Genomic DNA, 26,667 nt, shown 5'->3' with positions numbered 1-26,667 from the left:
GAAAATGTCTCCACTATTACAGTGGAGGTGGTATTTGTTTAGGGAGGGAGGGTGGGAGATGGGGGAGTGGAGATACAGAAATTTATTCACATAATTCGTTCATTGCCATATGATACATTTTAAATGATGATACTTCATGATACTATCAACATTAGGCAGCCAACTTTGTTTCCTGTAAACTACGGCAGCCAAATAAATTCTAATTACATGTTTAGGGCTTGTTATTAAAAATATTTGAGTAACTGGCCACTCAGTGTAACAATAAATACTGCACTCATTCAAATTGGGCTGGAATTCTGAAAACATAAAATTTACGAACAGGTTTAGGGTCTATAGTCACTGCTTACAATTGATGGTAGGGTGCCTTAAAAGATAAGGTCACTTGCCTACATATAAAATAAAACATGTTAAAAACTGGCACACTACATATACAAACCACTGACATCACCATTTTGTTTTCAATCTCTTACAATCATTGTGCCACTGACTTATAACTTGTCTCTCAATAATGTACTATCTGTTTGATGGAGTAATCTATGATAACCTACATCGTCATCTTCGAAGGTTGTTCAGCTGTCCTATTAGCTAGCTCATAATTCCCTCATGTATCATGTCACCAACCAGAATGTTATCTCTTTTTGCTGTTTCCACAAGAGGAAAAATGTTTTATGAATCAGGACAGTATGTATACGAATACAGTAACTTGTTCTCGAAAGAACAGTTACTGTTGATGACCGTGCAGCTTTCCCCTGGAATAAATGATGACTAACTGACAACCTCAGCTGCCGACAGGTGTTGTTGATATACCTCGATGTGGACAGCTGAAAATGTGTGCCCCGACCGGGACTCGAACCCGGGATCTCCTGCTTACATGGCAGATACTCTATCCATCTGAGCCACCGAGGACACAGATGAATAGCGCAACTGCAGGGACTTATCCCTTGCACGCTTCTCGTGAGACTCACATTCCCAACTGTACACAATTTTACATATGTATTGTACCTTATACACATTGTGGATGGGCAAATGTACAGCAGTACAATACATATGTAGAATTGTGGACAGTTGGGAATGTGAGTCTCACGGGAAGCGTGCAAGGGATAAGTCCCTGCAGTCGCACTATTCATCTGTGTCCTCGGTGGCTCAGATGGATAGTGTGTCTGCCATGTAAGCAGGAGATCCCGGGTTCGAGTCCCGGTCGGGGCACACATTTTCAGCTGTTCACATCGAGGTATATCAACAACACCTGTCGGCAGCTGAGGTTGTCAGTTAGTCATCAGCACAGTATGTCTTTCTTAAAGGGGAGGCATTACTAGAAGCAAAGTTAACGTACATTGAACATCTCTTTTTCACAATACACTGATGAACCAAAACATTATGACCCCAGCTAATTGTGAAATTGAATGCTGCCTGGTGATGTTGCTTACACATGATTCAGTAACGGAAGTATGTAAGTGGCGCAGAGATGAATGGGGAATCATTCTAGTGACAATACAGATTGGAAGTGGGGAGATCCACTAACATAAGCAACTTTGACAAAGGGCAGATATTTGTCGTCTGATTTCTGAGAAAGAGCATCTTAGAAAGGGAGAAGCTTGTTAGATATGTGTGTGCTACTGTCTTCAGCATCTATGGGAAGTGGCAGAAGAACAGTGAAACAGCAATAAGGTGTTTGGTGTCCACTGCCTCATTGCAGGTTGATGCGGTCAGGGGCTTGTCCGCTATGTAGAGCAGGCAGCAATCTGTGACAGATCTTATGATAGCATACAATTCTGGTTTTAGAGTGCACTGCTGAAGGTGCACTGTTGAGTGCAGAGTGTCACAGCAGATGACTCCTGCATGTTCCCACATTGGCACAATGACAATGTTAATTATGATTATAACAGGTATGAGACCATTGAGATTGGCCCATGCATCAATGGAAATGTATAACTTTGTAAGATTAATCATGTTCTTGTTACACTGGGTCTATGGCAGTGTCTGGATACACTTTCAATCAGGGAACAGCTGCTCAAAATACGCACTGCACCACTGATAGGCCTGTAAGGCAGTATTATTCTCTGGGAGACTCACCTCGACTTCCATGGAACCTTGGCTAGTAACTGTAGTTGTCGACTATGTGAACATTATTATCCCTTCATGCTTAACAATTGTCTATATCACAAGGGCAGAATTGTGTTACAGTGGTTTGAGGAGCGTGATAAACTCACAATGATATCCAGCCTGTAATTTATAGAAATTTCACTGAATATATCAGGTAGTGGTAATGGGTGGAACAGGTAACAACCTGGACAGGGATAGACCATACAACATAGGTGGTGACCTGAATAATACCAACGTGAGCATGATGGAGTTGTTCCAGCAGCATGATCGGCCTCGTCTTGGCAGCGCTGTAAGGCGTGTCGATGCAGAGCTGGAGATGGTGCTGATGAGTGGTGGCTGGCTGCACTTTAGGGTGGTGCATGTGGGTATTATTGAGAGATAGGGATACACTAAGGCATAAGGCATGTCTGCACTGCAACAGGTTTGGGAAAGGGAGTCTGGTGGAGCTCATTACTGAGAGTATGGTGGGCCGGTGTGGGGCAACACGTGATCAAATACCTGATGTCACAGGTACAAGAACTAGGCCTTTTTTCAGGATAAAGCATGACAACAGGCTCCCCTCTATTGAAAGTATCTCAACTAGCTTAGCGACTTCAGCATCGCATACACTGGAAACAGAATTCTCGGAATTATCAACTAGTCATCAAAATACACAGTCCATTATCAATAATGTACATCAGCTTGAAGCTGAAATACAACCTTTGATCAGTACACTAGTGTGCATTACAAAGCACTGGTGTAAAGATGAACTGCAACATATAGCGTTATCATCGTGTGAATGTGCAAGTTGCTACTGTAGGTCTACCTTCAGGATGGCGATCATGTAACCATATCAGTATTGGCACTCAGTTTAAAGCTGGGAGAAGATATGACATCAATTAGTGTAGATAAATATTTTGAATTGTTAGCCACTGACATAAGAAAGCTAGTTGCTCATATAAAGCTAATCATTCTTTCAACAATTTAACTGAAGTCACTACAGTACTGAACTAGCATTATAGTATGTGAAGACATGAATATTAACACAGGTGTTGAGTGTGAAATTAGTAATAACTTCCTACACATTCTGAGTACTTTTGACATGGCACAAATTGTAAACACTGCTACAATGGTTTCAAAAAGATCAGCCTCAACTTTAGACCTTTACTTACAGTTACTGACAGGGAAAATTGTAAAGTACTTGTAAGAGAGCTTGGCATTTCAGATCATTAATGTCATAGAATAAAGGTAAAGCTGGGATCAGTGAAACCTGCAAAACTGCAGGCCTACAAAGGATTTTATCAGATCACAAGATACATACTTTTTTTTTTTAGGGCATTGGCACAAACCTAGGATAAAATATATATGGAAAGCAATGCAGCTAAGTTCTCTAAATTTTGTGCATTGTTTAATTTTTGAGGTGACATTTTTGAAGGTAGGCATTTCTACTGCCGCAGCTGAAATGAAATGTCGTGTGACGAGGGCCTCCCGTCGGGTAGACCGTTCGCCTGGTGCAAGTCTTTCGATTTGACGCCACTTCGGCGACTTGCGCGTCGATGGGGATGAAATGATGATGATTAGGACAACACAACACCCAGTCCCTGAGCGGAGAAAATCTCCGACCCAGCCGGGAATCGAACCCGGGCCCTTTGGATTGACAGTCTGTTGCGCTGACCACTCAGCTACCGGGGGCGGACACTGCCGCAGCTAAGGATAATAGATGGATAACTGCAGGCATTAGAAAGTCCTCCCAGACTCTCAAATTTTTCAGTTCTTTGAAAAATTGCGGCACTAATCCACAGTTCCTTGAGTACTATCACAGGTATAAAAAAACATGCATGGGAAGGTATGTTTGTGGAAAAAAAAGGCATTCAATAATGGATTATCATATAATGCAAACAATAAAAGCACAATGGTGTGTGTTGTTGTAAAACAAGAAACAAGTACAACAACATACAAATCAAAGATGGGATAGGATAATAGGAAGTACTCAGGAATTGGCAAATTTTGTAAATGATTATTTCTCTGGTATTGCAGAGAAGCTGCAGCAAAACCTTCATAAAACACATGTAGTGCTCACAATGACTTACATAGCAAGCAAAATGATGATATTTCCCTCAACAGAGCTTGAAGTTAGGAATACAGTAGAACAATTAAAAAGTAACAACTCAGCAGGCATACATGAGGTTCCTGTCTGTTCTGAAGAAATGTATAGAAAGCATAGAGCCTCATAAACAAACATAATAAATGAATCCTTTAGTTGAGGTGTTTTCCCGGAGTACCTAAAGCATGCACAACTAGTGCTCTTACTAAAGAAAGCTAATGCAGAGAGCACTCAAAACTACAGACCATTCTCAAAAATAATGGAAGCAATCATGAAAGAGAGAGACTGATAAGTTACGCGAAGAAATACAGCCTCTTTAAAGAAGCACAGTTTGGTTTCAGAAGTGAAAGAAATACAATATCAGTCATTTCAGAGTTCACAAAAGTGGTACTTGAAGCTCCTGATAGAGATGATTGTGTTACAGCCATTTTCTTTGGTTTGTCCAGGGCTTTTGACAGTGTTGACCATAAAAGACTATTGAGCAATCTTGAAACATTAGCTATAGGACGAACAGTATTACTTGGAAAACAAAGTGCACACAGTGCAGATTGTTCACATATCTGCTGATGATAAATTGCTATTAAAATAATTGTCTGACAAGAAATATATATAGACATAGATTTCTATCAGGGTACTGTACTGGGTACAATTCTGTTCTTAATATATACTTTCCACACACTGTAAGACCTGGAGAAAAATGTTCTATTTGTCGATGACATCTACATCACAGTGACTGATACGACATCCAAATTCCTTTTAGGGAAAGCAAATGAACCCTCAAGGATGTTAACAATTGGGAAATAACACTGAACTCAAAGAAACTAATAGCATGGACTTCAGCATACAGAGGAAGCAACTCTGCCACTTTAAGCATTGATGATAACATTGTGTACAAGACACAAAGTTTTTAAGGATGAACATTGATTTTCAGCACTTTACTGGGAATCAAAGGCAAAAAAACATATACTGTTTTAACACTTAAAGTGCTGGTCTTATACGTAGCTGCCATTACATGTGGGCTGGCTAAAATACTGTATGGTTTTTTGGGAGTTAGAACTCGTGTGTACAAATATGTAGTTCCTAACAGAAACACACAACATACAAAAATCAAGTAAAATTTAGCATTCATGGTGGAGTACAGTATAATGCAAATAGAAACTTGGAGAGATACATAGTCCAACATTATCCTCTGTGGAATCATATGCTCAGACTAATTTCCTGATTTACCAGCAGGAAAATCCTTAATAACAAACAATCTGCAAAAATAATATCATACGTGTGTACAGTACTGTGTGAGCATCTGAGAAAGTTAGTGATCTAAATATAAAGTGGTGATGCAGGAATTAAATAAATAATAGACTGACTGTGGTAGATACTGTAATATGAATACTAAATTACTACAAATGGATCTAACTTGCTACAACAAACTCCTGTATGGAACAAGTAAGAATGGGCAATGAAGAGGCTTCTCAATTGGAAATTTCAATGTTTGACTTCGCTGATTATTTGATGGAAATTATTGGGTGAATTAATTTCTTTATTACAACAATTTGGAGACAGTGACAAGATGCATTGTCTTTTGTTACACTTAATCAACAAGATGTTTTACTACAACAGGTAACTATTGTTACTCACTATCCAATTCAATATAATTTGTTTTACCTTTCAAGTTGCATATCCTCTTCAAAGACATTTTTGATTCATTTGAAGATACTTTTGGATCCTCATGTTTCGCGACACATCACCGACTACATATGAAGAAAATGCAAAGGGAATGCAAGAGCATGCACTAATCCAAGTCACATCTTTAGATCTAGAACAGTATGGTGCCGGGGGAGGGGGGGGGGGGAAGAAAACCTTGATGGTTTTGTTAAATCAAATACAGCACCTACTGCTTTTAACTTTCACTTAGTTAAGACTTAAGATAAGTATTTCGTTCACAGAACTGTGGATTTTAAAAGGCAGTCGAAATGCTCCTCTTAAAAACTGCATACAACACAATTCAAAATTACTTTGAGAACTTGTAGTAGGAATCAACAAATGAAAAAAAGATTAACACTAGTGCATAATACTAATGTCTCGCCATTTTTCCCGAGTTCAACACCTTACTAATCATGAGATGATGCGGAATTCGTTTTTCAGACAGGCAGAGGGTAAACATGGAGGCTTAACACAGGTGTGGCAAATATGGTTGCCATTCTGAACTCATGTACTAGTGTGCATAGTTGTGGTCAGTAAGAAGCATTATGGAAATAAGCGGACAGTGTATAATTATTATTTATGTTATTATTTAAAGTTGTTCCTACTATGTAAAAACAGAAGATAATTGTATGTTAGGTGTAACCTTCTGGGGTAGTGAACTTCAGAGTTGGAAGGATGGAAGCTCATGCTCTGTCTAGCCATCCTGATTTGAGTTTTCCTGAATCACATCACGCAAATGCTTGAGTGGGTCATTCAATAGCACTACAGCCAAACATGTCCAAAACTGTCCTCATTAAGCATGTGTGTATATTCATATGTCTGTGTATATGACTTATGGTTTTCTTTGTGTTAAGCTGAAAAATACTGCTACACTATAAAATCGCCCTTGGACTAACCAATTCAACAAAATTTATATATAACCCCTGCATAATATGTTTCAGAGAAGATGAAGCACCTATAATGTAAAATGTATGATAAATATGATGTGCAGTGGGCCCTATATTACATGGATGAGACAAAATAACATATTGATATACTGTTCATTATTTCTGTTTTAAAGTGGTTGAAGGCATACGTAAAAATTGATAGTTTTCCAGAGGACCATGCACAACTATTTTCTCTCTAGTACTACACTGCTACGTAAATCTTTAACTGATAACCACTAATAAGGAATAACTTATAAGCAAGGTGGTATTATGATTTTTTTAACGTGTACGAATTCGACGCAAACAAGAGTAAATGAACGTATAGATAGGAAGATATGGGCAGACAGTGGCAACAGTTGTGACACTTTACCTATGATGTTATGAAATTATTTGTCAGTTACGAGAATTTCTGGCAAATATCCAAAAAGCCATAACTTATGCTTTTATTTAAAATGCCGGGTAAATCTTATTGATTATCAATAACTTAAAATGCTTATACATATTTTAACTTCAGATATCAGGCTCGCTCTCAAATGCGACACGCCAGAATGGGGGACATTACAAATAGAGTAACTCATTAGTATTTACTTTCCGTTTCAGCACTTGAAGTCTTTCAACCATTCCTCCCAGAAGTCTGCTGATATCGTTTGCACCAACAACCTCCTCCTGTAGACCTTTTTCTAACTCTGACGCTGCTGCCTGCACATGGGAGACCTCACGATCCAACTGTTTTTGAGCCGCTCTGAACTTCTTGTTCAGTAATTCATACGGAACCTGTCACATGATGCAAAGCAGAATATATTGGAAGGTTCCGACATAGGTATTCAATACTTGCTACAATCCAATATGATGATAATCTTTTACCTTCAGTGTAGGATGTTCTAATGACTTTACATCTGCCATCTCTGAAAAGGGAGTTCAAATGGGTACAGAAACGTTAATAAAACTCGAATCCGCAAGGTGTAAGTATAATGTCAAAAGTTTTCCATCTTTCAGCTGATTCTTTAACAAAGATTGTACACATCCCATAGTTTTGACATGCGTACCATCTTAGTTTCTCGAGTGCTTCCATAGAGGTCTCTGTGCCGTAAGGGCAACATTTATTTACGTACACATCTGTCTTGATATTTTCTCTTTAGAGTGTTTTTATCGTCTCTAGGTGATAATCATTAATTTTGAAAGCATTGCCGCTCTTTATGTTGTACGTGTAGCGCATAATGAATCGTTACTGTTTATAACAAAACAACACGAGCAAGGATCTCAGTTCTCGGTGAAATCTCGTTTGGCTGGTCCTTGTACGAGACTTCGCGAGATTGGACACCATTTTAGTAAAGTGGGGAGGCAATACTTCCCTCGCGTTTTGTGTATATTCTTATTTATGTTGTACGTTAAGACTCGTGAGTTGCTTCTGGTGCGAATATAACAGTTTCAACGAAATATTTGTGTAGAAGTGGACTCTTGTGCAAGAATAGTGTTAGTTATCAGTGAGTAATTTAGGTGACGAATTTTATACGTTGAAGATACAAAGCAGCGTGGTCAGTCTTTGTTTCTGTCAAGCTGTAAGGTAAGTTTGGCAACTTAAGGTGTAATAAATATTGGTAACACAGCAGTTTAGTTTTTTACTTTCTCACTTGTCGGTCACAAAGCGAATTGGTTCCAAACTGGAACAGTATGGCTAGAGTAAAGGAACCAGCAACATCTAAACGCTTAGCCATATTCGCAGTTGCCTGCTGGTGATAAAAGTTAACAGTGGACTGAAATACTATGCCTACGGCAACAAATGCAAGTAAACGGTTTACTTTTGCTGCAACTTATGAAGAAAATTGTATTTGCTACTCATTCCATTATCGAATGAAGTCTGGTTTCTTTGTTTTACACGTAGCGCCGTCCTGATTTATTGCTGTGTTCTGGTTCTTTAGCCATAATGTAGACAGATGTCAGTTACGTGTTTTCATAATTGTGCTTTCATAAATTTCAAGCCCTTACGCTCCTTTTTGTGTGCCTGTAGTATAGGCCTACATAAGTTTTGGATTTCTGGTGTATTTGGAAGAAAAGCAAAATACGAGAATTTTGTGATTTTAAAGTGAAGTGCGTGTTGTACAAATTAGTATTTGTATGGTAAATAGGTTAAAACCGCAAATAGTAATAGCAGATATACATATTGTAGTAAAAGTCATGTATGCATAAAATTCGTCCTGTGAGTGAAGCAACGATAAGTATGGTGCAAGAGACCGTTCACTTAATGCGTTAGGTTTTCAGGTTTTTTTTGGAAGTCACGTTTTCGAAAAAGCTTATGGAACGCATGCTATAACGACCAGTTCTGAATCAAATTGAACAGCTGACACGAAGTGTAGAACTATTTCAGCTGATTTGTTTAAATTTTTTTGTTTACCTTTTAAACAAGGGTGGAGGCTACGATTCATGGATGCTATGCATTTGAGACGTGTTTATTGCAGTCGCTGTACCCTGTGTTTGGGTCATTAGCGACATAGTGTTTCACTCATGATTGAACGATTGCAATGTTAGATTCTATAAACAGGCACGTTTTGCTGGGTGGTGTTTCCATAATAAACTGAAAACAGCATATCGTTTTTCAGATAAGATTGGGAAATGTGGCATAGTGATACGCAAATTAAAACAGCGGTCTCATTGCCAAGGAATAGCGAGCTGAAAACTCCACCTATGAATGGTCTACGCTAGTTTCCATTTAAGGATGAAATGAAGTTTTAATTATTACAAATAGATTACGTCCAATTATAAATTTAGTTTCACAATTTTCTTTGATCCAGATGAGAGCGTTGAATAAGTGAGTTGTGTAGTGTAGTAACCCTCACTAATGTGCCATTAATCCTATATTTTCTGATAAACTTTTGTTGTACTGTTGTCTTAACCATAAGTTTTGTAAATTGCAATCCTGTGGTGGTGTTTCGATTTTGTTACAGACGATTAGTTTCATTTTATGTACTCCGAAATTTATTGCTTTCATTTTCACCCAAAGTAAGCATCACAAAAGTGACATGTACTCTGTTTTTCGTCTTTATGTATGTGATTCCCCTGTGGTTTATTTAATGCTTGAGTTGTGTGTGCTAGTTACCTGATTATAATCTTTGACTTCATTGAGTCCTGATAAGCATACAATTGGGACTTTGACAGGTATTCCCTGTCGCTGCCACAGAACGAAGCATTTTTGTTTAGTAAACAAACAGTGACGGAAGCACTGCAAGAGAGGCGTGTAAGACACGATATGCACTATTAACTATTCTGATGGATAGAATCGTTTTGTAAACGTTTCAGTACTGGGAAATATCACAAATATTAACTTAGATTATGTTGCTGAAATCAGTGGGATGAGTTATGGTAGGAAGCACTGTGGCCCATGCAGATTTGCTGTAGGTGTAATTATCCTTTTGGGCTGCATAATTTTGAAAAGCAGTTGATGTATTTCAGACTTTTTTGGTCTAGGCAAAGTGGAATGCATGTAACGTTGCATCTTAGTTTTTCCATCAACCGCTTCGACGTGTCAATATTTATCCAATCGTATTGGAAACTTTGTCAGGATCGCATGTCCCCTTCCGGAGGGATCGGCGGTTACATACGAGTACACGTCACTAGCAAGTGGTAGTAGGTAGCACTAACTAAAACGATGTCTAAGATATCGTCACAGCGGCAATTGAGTTACGTTATGTGCATTGGGCCATGTACACGTATTGAAAGCTCGAACATTTATAGCGGTTCTTGGAATATTCGAGTTGCTTAGAAACTTGAATTTACCACTTCTTGTAACTTTTGACATCCTCACTAATGTGTAAAAGTTGGACAAGCCAGTATTTTCATACTTAACTAAAGAACATTTTTAAACCACATTTGAACATGTCTTTGGCAGCAGCCCCTTCCGTAATCAAAACCGCATTGACTAGTGTTTTTGCCCCTTTAAGACTTTCTATTATCGTCTTTCCGCAAATATAAACGTTACAGCCAGACTCACCGTAATTTACGGTAAAATATTAATCTGTGCCTTATGCAGCCTTTTAATTCTGAATTTTTGTCCGCTTAACCTTGTCGAGTCAGTCTCTTACGAATGATCAAAGCTATCGAGTCAAGCTGCCGTGGGGCGTGCACTCTAGCTGCACCGCGGAGCACGTGCTGTATTGCCAGTGACGAGGCAGCGCTGCGTGCCACACGGAAGACAAAGCACGGCGGAGGAGGCCGCACAGACGGGTGAGTAGGTCCCCCACCCAGCTGCCATTCGGGTCTGCGAGTCAGCACGATCTTTTCCGTGCGAAAACGCGCCAAACGGTTGCAAGAGTCAGCGCACCTCAAGCTGTGGCTGCTCACTTGCATGTTCATCTGTAGTGTTGTGATTACGACATGCTTAAGCTCTTTGCCTAGACACATGATTGTGTTATAAAAGGGCCGTGAAATGTGCAAGTCGTTTCTTGGGAGTACGTTTTAAGTGAAGTGATTTGGTTACAGTATTTTTCCATTTCCTTTGTTATGTGTGTAATTGAATGTAACTACCACAGTTTATACTATTCATTATTCTCTTCAGATTTGCTTCCCATAACTTGTCCCGACGACACTTCGACAAGGATAATCCGATAATTCGGAAGTACCACGCTAATTATGTTGCCATAAATAATTGTGCCTGAATGGAAAGACGCTAATAACAAGTGGAAGAGGCAAATAACACCAATCAAACCTGTCTGCCTTCGACTTCTCTGAAGGGGCTTATCTACTGCAGAATACTGTTTACTTTGTTTTGCAGCTCACTGTTGTAGGAACTGCGACCGCGATTTATGCTGATAATGCCCCTGAAACAGTTGTGTTGCCACTGCTAGTTACCTTTCCAAGACCTGAAACTCGGCACTAAATTGTATGGTGTCACAGTACGGTTTCTGTGCGCTAACTTCATCTAACAATTCCCCTTACCATTTCGTGGATGTAGTATCGAAGTAGTACTTTCACACATTTCGTTTCCGTACACAACTTTAGAGATGAAGAACCAACACGAACGTTAGAATAGGTAATTCAGGTTTCAGTGTTCCCTATCCCTGTTTAGATATTTATTTACTTGGGAAATGAAAAGTAGTGAAGACGCGAGAATTGAGGTATGTAATTTCAGATATCGCGTTTGAGCGTTTCCCGATGCCGCAGTGTAAAAGGAAAGTGGTTGGTGCTAAAAGATCTTGATAATCAAATTTCGGACGTAGCTGCGACATTTAGTGTAGGCTACATTCTTTCGCGAATTCCCAGCGAGTGCAAAATGGGTTAAAAATGTTTGGAGGCCTTCAGCGTTCTTTGGGTTGTGCAATATTTTAAAGAAAAACTGGTTTTCAGAATTTAAGTTTGACTACCGCGAACTACCAAAAAATAAACAATCATAACGTTCTTCTAAATTCACTGTCAGTGAATGGCTATTTGATAGAGAGAAAGTTTGCAAAAAATATTTCTCGAAAACGTCTTTGAATAGTTAGTCCAGATGTTGAATTGGATTGTCATTGACAGAAGGATGGACAGCACTGCACGTCACCTTTATTGATTATTCTTACCATGTCTGCGAATTTGGAGATCGCTAACAAAGTGTCTGTTCTATGTGCAGTATCCAAGTAATGTAGTGTGCGCCCTAGATTTTCATAAAAAAATAGTCATTAACGCAGAAATTGTTTGCTAGCTTTACGTGCCGCTTTACTTGATGAATCTTTGGGGTTTGGCTTTTTCAGGCATGTAACTAGCAATTCTAAGTTGTTGAACTTCGGTGACTTCAGATGTGTTTACTTCAGTTAGGTACTGTATGTATTATCAAGAATCCTGCAGTGCGCCCTATATTGTCAAAAATGGAGTTGCATGCCCGCCTATTTGTTGGGGCAGAAGAACTGACAAACGCCCGGTCTATTCAGTGTCCTTTATATGGCTTGAAGTTAGTGCTACAAAATATGATTAATAATTGTAGTACTATCCTAGACAGAAGGATCTGACTACTTTATAAGGTTGGATAAGTAGTTACTCTCAGTAACCAAGGAAAGGTGGTCAAATGGCAAAGATTGCCCCAGGATTAGAACTTGAGATTGGATGTGGACTCGATATGAATAAGATACATAGTATGTGAACGGAACAACAGATGGCGTGCGCCTGTGTTCTTGGTAGTCCTCAACAAAGCGATGCCGTTTAACGCGGAGTGTTACATGCGTTATCTCAATTAGTTTTACATGACTGAAGTCTTACAGTACTTTGAAAAGAGCAAAATTTCAATGATAACTTTAATTTTTAAGGTTATGTGAGTATGTATGCATTATTTTTCAGAATGACATCGTCAAAGTCATTAACAGATGAGGAGTTCGAAAGAATAGTGCATGATCCTGCATTTTTGCAATCTGATGACAAGAGCACAGCAGATGAGGATGAATTTATGCTAAGTGATCATGATTCCACCTCTGAGGTTATGTCAGAAAGTAGTTGTGAAGAATCAGGTGAAGAGGCGTGTAAGAGGCCTTCTGCTGACAGTGTTAAAAGTGGTTAAACGAAGCGCTCCTACAACTCATATACCCGTGCTCAAAATATAGTTAGTTGCCTTCCAGGTGCTAGACATGAAGCAAAAACACTTGTTTCAACTGACATATTACCTGCTTGGAAATTGTTCATTACCAAGGATTTGTTAAAACTAATACTCGCCAATACAAATACAGAGCTCCTCAACGACCATTCATAAAGCCGCTAAATATACTAGAACTGAGAGCATTTCTAGGTCTGCTTTATTTATCTGGAGTAGTGAAATCTAAACATGAAAATGCTGTTGGATTTTTTTATTAATGATGGAACTGGTTGTGATGTGTTTTGAGTCACTATGAGTGTTCAGATTTTTATTTATTTTGTCGTGTGTGCATTTCAATTGTGTTACTACAGGAGATGCTAAGAAGGCTGATGACAGACTTGCAGCTATTAGAGATGTCAGGAAACTCTTTATAGACTAATGTCAAAAGTATTATACTCCAGGAGTGAACATAACAATCGATGAAATGTTAGTACCCGTTTCTGGTAGGTGCAAATTTCGCATGAATATGCCTAAGAAGGCAGCCAAATACAGCCTCAAAGTTATGTGCCTTTGTGTTTCATTTCACGAACATTCTATTTATGCACTGCATTTGTCTACACAGGAAAAGGGACAAATAGAAGTCTATTATCAATTCCAACACAGGATGTTTTGAAATTAATAACACTAATTGAGGGAAGCAACAGAAATAAGACAGTAGATAATTGTTCAAGTCACTTGAACTCTTGTGATCTACTGGAAGCCAAAAAGTTGACTGTCTGAGGCACTCTAAAGCTAAATAAACCACATATCCCAGAAGAATTCAAACCAAACAGAAAGTGCCCAGTAGAATCTGCATTATTTGGGCATAACAAAGGAAAATCAATTTGTTCGTATGTTCCTCGGAAAGGTTGAGCTGTTGTGTTGCTTTCATCTATGCACCACAATCATAAAATTAGTACTCAAAAGAGAGAACCTGAAATGATAATTGATTACAATGCTACAAGAGCAGGACTGGACGCAGTGGACCAAATGTGCACCAACTATTCGGTACCATGGCAAATACGCAGATGGCCAATGTCTGCATTTTATGCCATTTTAAACACAGTGGGAGTCAATGCTGCTGTTGTACTTCAATGCACCAAACGACTTGATCAAAACTGTTCATTTAAAAAGACGAGTATTGCTACAGAGGCTTGCAATGGATTTAGTAAAAACTCCATACATAATGCTGAGATTTCCTGCCCCTTTCTCATGAACTGAGAGACGTTGTTGTTAAACTTGATGGTACTTATCTTGTCTCAACATATTCAGAGCCAGAACACACAAGGAAAGCAAGATGCTACATGTGTGCAGGGAATGCGGGCACGAAAACCAAAATAGTGTGTGAAAAATGCTCAAAACGTGTTTGTCCTAAGCATAGATTTTCAGTGTGCCAAAATAGTTCGTAATCTTATCTAAAATGCGAAAAATGTTTATAATATTCAGTAATGAAAGTGCAATTCAAAATAAAATTTCTTTAAATTACAATTTAACTAATTGGGGTATTCGGAGACCCCACAAGAGTATTACCTTATGAGCATTAGTAGTTAAGGGTAAATCGTTATTGTGAATACTGGAGAAGAATGGGAGCAAACTTTTAAAGTTTTCTTTGAACACATAACAGCAGAAAATCAGTTCTTTCAGTGATATCTGCATGTGGAAAGTCAATGAGCTTAAATGAAAGTAATTGTCTTCGTAGACGGTTGCAAATACGCCAATCAAAGTTTAGGTCGACATGCTGGACTGCCGAGATAAATAAGAACCAGTTGAGATTCTCTGTTATGGACGCCATTGTTTTAAATGATTTATTGTCACCTATAAAAGAAATTTGTATGACAAAAATGTTGATGTCTCTCGTCATTCTGCTGTGAAATTTCTTGATGCTGAAAAACAGCTGTGGAAAACACATGTCAGATTATTAGTTATAGTACATATGTAGACGAGTCAGAATATGCCCCAGATAGAGCTTGGACTTGGTGCTGTACATTTTATACTAGTGTACTTGACTTGCGTTAGCACTATGTGAATAACAGGTGTATATGCATTAGTGATTTGTGGAAGGACTTTATTCTAAGGAAAAATACTGGTTCGTTATTACTGTCTCTCTTCGTGGTTACAGCATACCATATTGTTGCCTGAATTAGATTCCTCAAACTGGAAAAGGAAGCACTTGGTCTACCATTTACTAAGAGCACTGTCCCCATCTTCTTCTTATAACGTGGTCCATCCTAGGGAGTATTACGCATCTTAAACTGTTCGGCACGTTCGGAAAGGAACAGCATTCATTTTCAGAAACAGACTGCACGAAATATCCAAATTTTCATGTCAAGTTTCAACTTTGATGATTTACATTACTGAATTCTATAAAACCACCTTTGGAACAGATGAAATGTGATGGCCACCACATTTTTGAGTGAAAAAGGATCTAGTTCCCCACTCTCTCAAATACCTCGGGATGAATGCTCGACTTTGTAATTGATCAACACTATTTTACTCTTGTTTTAACTAGTTTAATTCAGTTCAACATTTTTAGTATTGCAGATACGAAATGAGATCTGTAATTCCTATTTTCATCTGGTATATCTTAACTGTCTCCCCAAAATGATGGTCAAATGAGGTACTCGATCCTCTTGTAATCTGGCATCAGATGAATCGGTAACTGGAGCATGAGCTTGAATGGTGAGCTGTCATGCCACTTCTGTAGGACAGTATACTTAGATTTTATTACCTGCTGGCATTTGAACCAGCTGATGGCTTTATTGATTTTTGCAAAAGATGGTGCAGTATATTGATATTTTAAATTAAAGGAGCAGTGTTAAAGTTGTCTAAATATGCCTTCAAATTAATACCAAGCAAAGTAGTTCCTATGCCTTTGATTCTTAAAACAAGTGTCATTATCCTCTTCAGACCCATAGTAGCACACACAATGACATGAAAAGAAACTGGTTTTTTATTGCCTTAGAGATATAGAAAATAAGATGGCTGTTCAACCAAAATGTCCAGTGTGTCTTATGCCATGCACTTCAGTTACTACTGTTGCATGAAATTTACAGAAGCAATTTCTATCACTGTTAAAAGAAAGGAACATTTTACATGAAATCTCACAACTGTCAATGAGTTGTAGCCTGAGAGTCAGCACTTTTGATCTGCTTTTTTTTTTTCTTTTTCTTTTACATATTTTCAGGCAAATTCTTTAACATTTTCTTGCAGCCATATGTGGTGTTGGTGCTACTTTTCCATTTTGGTTTTTCAGCGGCTTCAGTTTAAAGTCTCTTCATCAGAATTTCTCTCAACTGGAGGAACAGCTTTTCTGATTAGACAACAATCTGCCACATCCATTCTGAAGTAGTAGCGGTAGCCAAGAACATCTTTCTTCCACAGACCACTACTGACATGAGATGCATCTGTCCTGTATTACAGCCAGGAAGCAGTCAGGCGAAAATCAAAGAAATGAAAAATTGTTCTTCTTGTCGATTTCTTCGTTTTGGTTTTAATGGTGTATTTATTAATTACTTATTGTAACATATTAGTGCCTCCCATGTTAGTGTAGTATTCAGATACGCTGGGTGGATGGTCTTTCCACATATTTCTTCTCCTTTATACACAGTCACATAAATTTATCTTTAGGCTCGAAAGCAAATTAAGTTAAAGCAAGATATATCACTCTATTATCAAACCGCTGAATTATAGCATTTTGTCATTGTGCCAAACCACCTGACCTTGGTTGCCCCTTCCAGCACACTTTGTAGCAAAATATGTTGAAAACAATATCAGTTTTGGTATTTGATTGTATGTAATAGTACCTGTTGCTTTAATTTTTCCCTCCAGTAATTCATCAAGTAATTGGATCAAGGCAAGATATCTGTTAATAAAAACAAATGACACTGCAGGAACTGTCGCATTGCTTCAACAGTGTCCATGTTTTGGGGAACAGACTTATTTGTAACAGCAAAAGATGTTTCTTTCCTCACATAGTTAAATCCAAGAGACACCATTCTGAGATGCTATTACAAAAATCTTTATTCAAAATGATTTGATTCCACTTTGATGTACTGTCTCATAGCAATAGGCTCATGAAAGGGAATCATTTGTTTGTCAGTACAAATGTTTGGAGTGTGGGGTCTTCAACATTTGTTTCAAATGGTATTTAGCATAGGCTCCACTTCCAGAAGCAATCAGATTGTCTATCCAGTGGGGACACAGTATTAATAACCACCTTCAGATTGATCTGAAGAAGGAAGAACCTCTTTCTGATAATGCCGGCTACATTGACAATTCTGGTTCCTGCAGCCTTAAACATTTTCAAACTAGGATAACACATGTTGTGTAAATTGCAACATACAAAGTAATGTTTTCGCTTCCCCCAAATCGGTATCTGTTTTTTTTTCTAGACATTCTAAATTAGTAAACTCTAACATTTTTACAAAAACATTGTGATTTACATGATCAGGAAAGTATTCATATTGCTCATGAATATCGTAGTTCGACACTATCGGATGTGGTGCAACAATTTGTGTTGGTTACAGTGTTAGAAAAGACCAGTATCTACAGACCTTTATCTCAACAGTGTAGTTCCTCATTATTACATAAATTTTGTGAGAAGAGTTCCAACTTACGCATCCATGTGCCTGTAAGGCTCCTGCTCATTTCTTCTCCCCACTGGTTAAAAATCTCACTACAAATGACTGAAGTTTCCCTAGAACAGTTACTAATTTCCTGAACCATTCAAGAATTTATTTCAAATTCGCTGTTTCTATCCTCGAACTTAAAATAAGACAGTTCTGCTTCTATTAAGAGTCGAAATTTGATTGTCTTTGTGTCCTACAAGTGAACAAAACACCAGTCTCTTTAGCGAATATTGTTTATGCTGGAATGTTAAAACGTAGTTTTCATCTATGAATTCGACGTATTTAAATCTTTCAACACAACTGGCGTCCAGCGTACATGAGTCAAACTTCATAAATGGCAACCACTTTCAAAACTAAATAAATGAAATTTCTGTTTTTACCGGCAACGTGGAGCAGTTTGCACACTCCACTTTGCACTGACCTGACGGCTACTGAAAAAGTGGTAACGTTTGCAACAATTACCATTCGCGTTCTACATGAATTGCTGCTCGTGACTTAGTTTGATCCCGAGACAAATATGCACTCTTGAGTTGTTGAAAGTGAAGTGTTACATAATTATGTGATACCTAGGAACGAAGAGAGAAAATCTATCGAACGGTAAAACACTTTTCATGTTTCCACAGTGTGTAGTTTCAACTGTGACGCGCTACACAAATTTTAATTTTCCTACCCCTCTGCACGCTGCTTCAGGAAGTTATCGCTATGTACTCCTATTTTCTACGATTAAGAAACCGAGCCGGTATATCATCTCAAAGGACTTTGGTAACGAAGAATTTCTCCTAGAGACTTTTTTCAAATTGACATTATCCGCCTCCCTCCCTCATGCAGACAACGTGAGGGGGGGGTTCTATACTCAAGTATAAAATTAACTTTGTCCTTACTAAGCTGCTCGGAGGTAGAACATGCTCACTAATGATCAGTGGTAGCGGGAAAGGCATTAGCCGGCGTGTTAAGTCATGTAGAAGTACAGTGAAGCATCAGTTTTCCCCCGTCACAGACTATAATCAAGGCTTGACGCTATGCTATTTCGCGCGGCTAACCACAGCGCACAAGCTTCGCGCCGCGACGGTTTTATATGGTTCGTCACAGTTGGCAGCAGTGCTGGGAGGACCGTCCGCCATGTCGTCGGTCTGGCCTTGCGAGGCCATGTGTTACTGCGAGACGAGCCACCCGCGCGTCGTGCAGTGCTCGGCCCGCTATTTGTGAGTGGAAGATTTGACGCGGATGCTGTGCCGTAATGGCCGGTGACTTGTGAAACCGCGACTCGGCGATTCCGCCGATTTACCGATGTGACGTATACGTGACCCGGAAAGTACGGTCGGGGGAGCTTGACGTGCGTCGTTTCCTTTGTTTACTCGTCCATTCGCCCGCGTCCCCGTCTTTTCGTACCAGAGTAATCACCGTGTGGAAAGTGTTGCTGTGCGTGTGATTGGATCTGTTTCGGTACTAATAAAATCTAGTAAGAAACTTAACGAGACTTGGGACAAAGTTGGTTTAAATGCTGCCGAAAATCATAAACCTTCTGTTGGCGCAAGAAACCAGGTGACCGAAGTAAATATAACATAGCGTTAGATAAGATTTCAAAAACAGTGGCTTGTATTTTGCAAAGTAGCGTGTACCTAATGCTAGAGGTTCCTGTTGTGATATGCGAGGAAGGGTGTCAGCTTATCACAAATAATACATTTACTGTAAACGTAGTGTTGGGAAGGAATACTGTCATGAATACTTCAATTCATACCCTCCCGTTACTGATAAAGTTTTTATGTTCGTCTTATTCCCATAGGCAAAAGTTAATGATTGTAATCATTATACCAGGATTGCTGCTATAAAATATTTAAATCTTAAAATAGTCTGAACTAACCTCACCACCCTAAAGCAGCATTTCACAAACTACCATTGTGACAGTCCAGCGCGAAATATATCCCACCGATAGTCCGCCGTTAAATACTAATTAAACGTATAAAAACCAACGCCGTTTCCATGACTTGAAGCACCTACAGGGGACAGGGGGTACTACACGCCCACAAGAAATGTAAAGAAATACGTTTTCAGCAATATACACTACAAACAGGGGAGAAGCAATCCTTTATGACCACGATAAAAATAAAGAAATGCTAATTTCGTTAATTTTTGTTGACTTTCATTAATAAAATACTTCTTAAAGACTGATGTCTTAAGTAGCGCCCAGAACCTGAAAATATTGAGTATGACATTCGTGGTGAAAAGTCTCATCTGCTACCACACATAATTACAAAGTTTTTGGATTAACTGAAAAAAATAGAAACAAAGAATCTGGTATATTCCATTGGAAACAAAACATTTTCTTCAATATTTTAAAGTGCATTGCTAAAATACAGTATTCACAAAAGATGGGCATGAGCGTACCCCCCTTTCCCCCCCACCCCTTCCCCAAGCCTTTCCGTTGGTATTGCAAGGGTTAACATCTACCTAAGCAGAGTGTTGCGCTGGACTGTTCGCAAAACTAATTTTATCAGAAAGTGCAATGTAATTCTTGGGTAGAAGCGATCCTGGCGGCTGTGGCCTGTACCAACTGCGACCTTGACATGCCTTCAGCGTTTGCTTTCGCCGCCTTATTTTACCGAACGTTGTCCTCGTTAGGAAGCGTCTTCATAGTTGAGCGTAACGCACACCAGTGTGCGAGGTACGAAAGCCTTCAGCAAGACAGTGGCTACGAAGTGCCACTGCTTAATCAACTTTATTAGATGGATAACGGTTGACTGAAAAAGACGTCTCGTCACACCTAATGTTACGAGGCCCCACATCGTATTTCGAAATTCCAGTCTCAATATTACCTTTTCTACTGCTAAACTGACTGTGGAGATCGTTTCAAAGGCCCAGGTTCCAGCTGCTTAATTTAAAGAAAGCAGACAATCTGCGCTGAAAATCTGTGATACGTTAGAGGTAAAGATTTATAAACTATCCATGTGAAAGAACAGCTGTATGAGACCTTTACTATACTATGCTGGGTAAAACTGTTACTTAGAAATGAAAACTGGAAATATATTCCGGCGTTACATACAGCTAAATGATGCGTTAATTGTCAAGACGATACATTACTTTTATATAGGAAACATTGCCACTGTTTATTGAAACCAATATAAAATACTACCAGAAAGTATTCGCTTCGTTTCATAATTTTTCATGAAGCATGTTCGTAGCTCATCTACTGTACGAAAGTATAGTAGACACTTTGTGTCGGACGATACTAATGCGTTAATTTGCTGGGACCTGGAAGTGAATTCCCTAAGACCAGTTATAGCATTTGTCTTGCACATATCTTCAGCCTCATAATCGTGTTGAGGAGCACATAATAGCCTTTATCACTTTGACAAAGCTTCATCTGTATGTAAATCGAGGAATAAAATAACATTGTATGACAGTGACATTGCCAGCGCCTGATAGTTAACGGCTAATGAGTGTCTTAGAGCGTTTTTGATTTCGATGTCGCAATCTCGAAGAAACGCTTTACCGTGAGCTAGTGACCTGTAGTTATTAGATCCTTAAGTTGCCACAAAATTTGCAGTTACACGCTGTGGTACTAATTTTCGCAGTTACTATTATTGCATGACGAGCCAAAATGTCTCCCTAACAGTATCACCTCTATCTTAAGCCAAGCGGAACGCTGCTTTTTTATGTCCACTTCTTAAAATAAGTAACAGGTCAGACAGGCTACCCGCGAAATTTACACACAGTAAATACTCAACGCATGAGCTCAGAAACAGTTACGGTTATATATATATACTGGGCGATCATTGTATCTGACAGCCCCGAAGGTGTGCGTTTAGATTTTTGCCACTGCGGGCTACCATTTTTTGTTGGCAGGATTGTAACTTGGTCCAGTCAGTCTTGTGAGGCCAGTCGAGGAGCTACTTGAATGGAAGTCGTGGCTTCACCGTTCATAAAGATGACAATGGCTAGGAGAGCGGTGTGTAGTGTTCACTTGGCGTCCACGTAGCATTAGCATCCAGATACGCCACTGCCAGAGGACATTACGTCTTTCAGTGCCATAATGCAAAAGCAGCCAGAACATGAACAATTAGATCGTTACGTGCTGTCAACAGTTGTTGAGGCATGTTTGCAATGTTGTTGAATGACCTACAGACGTTTTGTACTCACATAGAAGAGCAATAACCGTCTTCAGGAAGTGCTGGCGTGTCTGCTACACAAAACGTTTAACGGGATTGAAGTCAACAGTGCACGTTAATGGTGGAATTCGTGATAACCACTTCTCGGTGTAGCAATTGCTTTAGCATGTCGGAGACGAATGCACGTACATATCAAGTGCTGATTAATGTTCATACCGTCAGTCCGGCACTACAGTATTGAGATCTGCGATGGTTTTCACGTTACACGTGTTGCAAAAGTAAGATTTCAGTTGAACAGTTGGACACCAAGCCGCTGTCGACAGTGAACAATACTGCGTCATTAGATGTTCCTGCACCCTGTTAACAACTTTATCCTTACCGTCCCCGAATATCTCCAGTTATTTGAGAATGAGTAGACGATAGAAAATGTCACTGAGTTGCCCCAGCGGCATACCGATGACCCATCAGTATATAACTTTCAGAGAAGTACTAGTAAACACATCGAATCATTTTCATTGGTAGCGAAGTGATCCATAGCGCTAACACCATCGACCTGTACTGAAGTGCTCGAGCTTTGGCCCCATTTATATCTGATTTGATGTGCGTGAGCAGAACGTCCTGTCCGGTAGTAATACTGAGTGTGTGTCTCCACAGAACTATACTAGACCTCGATCCAAGATCTCTTCACTGATTTGCGAACTTTTGTGGATATATACGAGCATCTTCTACCAAATGTTCACCATCAGTCCAAATTCTCTTAGGCTCCAGAAATGAGTGTAAAATGAAGGAGGCGCGACCATTTGCATCTTCATCTTCTCTGCAAGCCTCTGTATAGTGCATGTACATCACACAATACTACACTTTTTTACCCTTTTCATTCGCATGTTGATCGATGGGAAAGTGACTAATTGCCGCTATATCTGCCCCAATCTCTGGACAGCAAAATGGTAGCAGTCTTCTTAGAGTAGAGGTTCTCTCAACTTTCGTACATGCTATACCAACATTATGCGATCGTAGTAGTCTGAGTCTGTTGTCACACCTACTTATTGTTGTTGGTGTTGTCGTCTTCAGTCCTGAGACTTGTTTGATGCAGCTCTCCATGCTACTCTATCCTGTGCAAGCTTCTTCATCTCCCAGTACTTACTGCAACCTACATCCTTCTGAATCTGCTTAGTGTATTCATCTCTTAGTCTCCCTCAACGATTTTTACCCTCCACGCTGCCCTCCAGTGCTAAATTTGTGATCCCTTGATGCCTCACAACATGTCCTACCAACCGGTCCCTTCTTCTTGTCAAGTGGCACACTTACTTAAGGGACTGTAAACCCTGGAACAATCCTTTCTAGATTTTGTCAACTGACTAGACACATTTAATAGAAAATTGTCGAGTGAAATGACAGGTGCAGATATCCCTTTTGAAGTACTTGTAAGAGTAATTGAAATTTCTGTTTCGAGCTAAAGAAAAATTTCGCAGTTGGACGTGGCATGCTTAAGTATTAATTGTAATGTACTGTGTTTTTCTGATTTGTTAAGAGTTTGATACATATTTAGGACAGCTGAGTTAGAACGAATTTCCCCGAAAACAATACCGAAATTGAAAGAAACTATTTTTGTACGGTTTGGTTCAAGACAGAGCATTTATGCAGCAGGTTGATGATTACCAACGCCATCTGATAATGCAAGTTAGGACTTTATGTTTTAGAATGTGTAGATCTTAAATTGCGTGAAGCGTAGATTCTTGAAGGAGATCTATAGGCTGTTCAGTGGAGGAAGTTTTGATGAGGACTTGAGCGGTGGAGTGTGAGCGGGATAAATTTTGTTCGTGAATGATTTGGTGAAAATTTTTCACACACGCTAACACAGAAAACATAAAATTTTCCTAATTTTAGAAGTCAAATTTTGCAGAGTGTTTGATTTGCGTATGCATGGACATGTACTGAGTCGAGTTGGCGAGTGCGTTCTGTCTTCTGCAGGACGTCGGTGTTACGTCAAGAACGTCACCATCGCAATATCTTCCCGCCAACTTCTTACAGCAGTTAAATAGATATGAACTGTCATTGATATAGGCGAAATTGTAGATGGGTAAATGATAATGTCAGTATTGAGTACACTAAACGTATTACATGTTTTTCTAGTTTCACTATTTTCATGCCGAAAACTTCCTTTATAGTTAAACGGAAATGAGCAACAAAGTGCTGCTGGTATAAATGGAAACGCATATGATTTGTAGAGACCGCATCGATCCATGCATCTGTGGTAGTAAACGACTAACCTGGGGCACAGTAGCTTGGCCTCAGTTTCAGGTTGCACATCTAAAAGTTTTAGCGGCAACAAAACTTTGATTTTCAATATTTCATGTAATTATTGATCAAATTTACATATTTAAAAATGCTGTGCTAATACGCGGTAGGGGTATTTTATTAGTTTTAACACAGTAAGACAAATAGTAGAGTAAGAAACTGTCTTCCGGCAGCATAACTGAGGGCGCGCAAATACGGGAACATCATTAATCCAGTATTTGAGAATGAGAGCACTTAGACTTTAGCAAAGATCACACAGAATTTCAAACGTTCACAAAACTTTTTCTTGCAGGCACCAGCCAGGAAACACGTCGCCGTAAACATTGAAGGGCATGGTAAACTAGCCCTTGCGTAAAATGGAGCGCAAATTACCCACACGATTGTTATGCACTGTTTAATAATATTTATCGACAACAGATCTCAAACATAATTTATACTGTTGCTTGCCTACGTTCTTAACGTCAAATATTTCACACTTTATCTCATTTGTAAAGTAATCTGAAGTTTAAAGCTGTTATACACGTGAGTTCGATTAATTAACGAATCGAGGCATTACTAGACTTACAAAATTAAGTGGCAAGAAGTGGGGTTACTTGTAGTTAGCAGGTTGTGAAATGAAATATCCTTTATGGAAAGAGTGCAAACAAATTTCCGAATACTAATGAAGTAAACTACACTTACCCACAGCTAGATGGCAAAACGAAACCATATTACATTCATATAAAAAAAGCACATAAAGAGCATGAAAATTGTAATGGACGGCTGTAACACGACACAGAATAGATGTAGAAAAATAAGCGATGGACTTTTCGGCATTCATATTTCATGTAGGCGTATGCTATAAGCTGCATTTGCACCAGGTGGATATTCTGAATGGTTAAATGTCGAACTCAGACGATAGACGGTTGAAGACTGGATAATTTTGTTATTCAGAACTACAATGTAATGGAAGACATAGCGAGGAATACAAAGTGTGGGACCAAAAAAGTGTTCCCGGAAAGTTGCGTGTGGAACACAGATCTGTCAGTGAGCAACACGAATATACATCGAATGTTTCTTGTAGCATCCGTCGATTGTGGGTGAACACTTCGCCGTTTTAGATAAATTTCTGTGTACTCTGAAAACTACTGTGAAGTGTATAGTAGAGGTTAAGTGTTCTGTATTGTTTGGGTTCTAAATGACACAGTGCATGCTATAATTTGTCTAGTCTTGGCGATCGCTAGCGGGTGATACGTAAAGACTGAAGAATATCTCTAGCATCTTCAGTTGGTACTGGTTCCAGAAATCTTGTAAGCAAGCTTTCGTGGGATAATTGCTAACATATCTTCTAGTATGTGTGAATTCAGGTTTTTCAGCGTTTGCTTGGCGCCCTGAGTGAAGCCCGTGATGATTCATAAGCTGCCCCTTTTTGTTTAAATTTCCCTATTAGTCATCTTTGGTACGAGTCCCATATACTTCAGCAATTCAGAAGTGTTCCTTGAACAATCCTCATAGACTGACTGCAATGTCGTAGTGTAGCAAAGAAAACTGTTTGCCTCATGCTTCACCTACGGCTAAGCCTGTGCATCACTCAGTTGCGTGTCTGTACAAATTACATCAAGGTATTGGTATGAGTTAGCAGATTCCGACTGTGATTAATTAATGCAAATTGTAACTACACTAGAAATGAAAGCTAGTATCACCAATACGGTGTATTTTGAGCATGCGGGATGTATTTTCTTTATTCAGTGCCAATTTACCGTGTAAGCGAAACTTACTGTGTGGCACAACCATGGCACAAAGTTCACGATAAGACTGAATGCTTGATCAGTCAGAAATTGCCACCGATAACCATTCAGATTTCAGTTCATTACTACTGTTAATTGGGGTAAGTGGACCTGTCTTTATTCTCTGGCCTCAGGTGTCGCGTCATTAATCACCTATAGGTGAGATTAGGTGCATTGCTTTTCGCTCCTACCACGTCCATGATTGCGGTTTCTGCAGTTTCATTGACGATGGACGAGGGCATACGCCCCTGCTGGCGAACGGAACATTTTGTCGTGTTTCATTCGTAACTGCGCTATCCGAAGTTGCTCCCGGGAGTTTGGCTGAAGCAAAGTAAAGCGAGGCGAGGGAGAGACCGAGCGATAAATCTGCCGCAACAACACGAAGTTTCTCCCCATCTGAAGTGGAAAGGAGCGCCTGAATTTGTAACTTCGCAAAATTTCATTATTCCTACTGTTGCAGTCCAATTAAAACGGAGCCCGTTCAACTT

At 39.3% G+C, this 26,667-nt stretch overlaps 2 protein-coding genes and 1 non-coding gene across 6 annotated transcripts in view; 1 reads left to right on the top strand and 2 right to left on the bottom strand.

The window, feature by feature from the left end:
- The window catches only part of LOC124787844 (E3 ubiquitin-protein transferase MAEA), a 42,063-nt gene extending 34,171 nt beyond the window's left edge, over positions 1 to 7,892 (bottom strand). The window contains exons 1-2 of the mRNA XM_047254794.1: positions 7,678 to 7,892; positions 7,402 to 7,587 (exon numbers count right to left, since the gene is read on the bottom strand). Coding sequence (XP_047110750.1) covers positions 7,402 to 7,587; positions 7,678 to 7,716 — 225 coding nt within the window. The 5' untranslated portion in view covers positions 7,717 to 7,892. The remainder of the gene's footprint in view (positions 1 to 7,401; positions 7,588 to 7,677) is intronic.
- Positions 833 to 906, bottom strand: Trnat-ugu. The gene has a single exon. It is a non-coding gene; the product is annotated as a tRNA-Thr (tRNA).
- A 21-nt stretch (positions 7,893 to 7,913) lies between the features above and the next one.
- LOC124787843 (C-terminal-binding protein) overlaps positions 7,914 to 26,667 on the top strand; it is a 202,787-nt gene continuing 184,033 nt past the window's right edge. Inside the window, exon 1 of one of the 4 annotated variants that reach the window (XM_047254793.1) lies at positions 7,914 to 8,377. The gene's annotated coding sequence lies outside the window, so the exon portion shown is untranslated. Of the gene's footprint in view, positions 8,378 to 19,161; positions 19,561 to 26,667 lie in introns of those variants that run through there. The other 3 variants (XM_047254790.1, XM_047254791.1, XM_047254792.1) reach the window with 3 other exon arrangements.

Source organism: Schistocerca piceifrons, chromosome 3 (assembly GCF_021461385.2).
Source record: "Schistocerca piceifrons isolate TAMUIC-IGC-003096 chromosome 3, iqSchPice1.1, whole genome shotgun sequence".
Taxonomy (NCBI): Eukaryota; Metazoa; Arthropoda; class Insecta; order Orthoptera; family Acrididae; genus Schistocerca; species Schistocerca piceifrons.
This window is presented reverse-complemented; position numbering and strand designations above follow the sequence as displayed.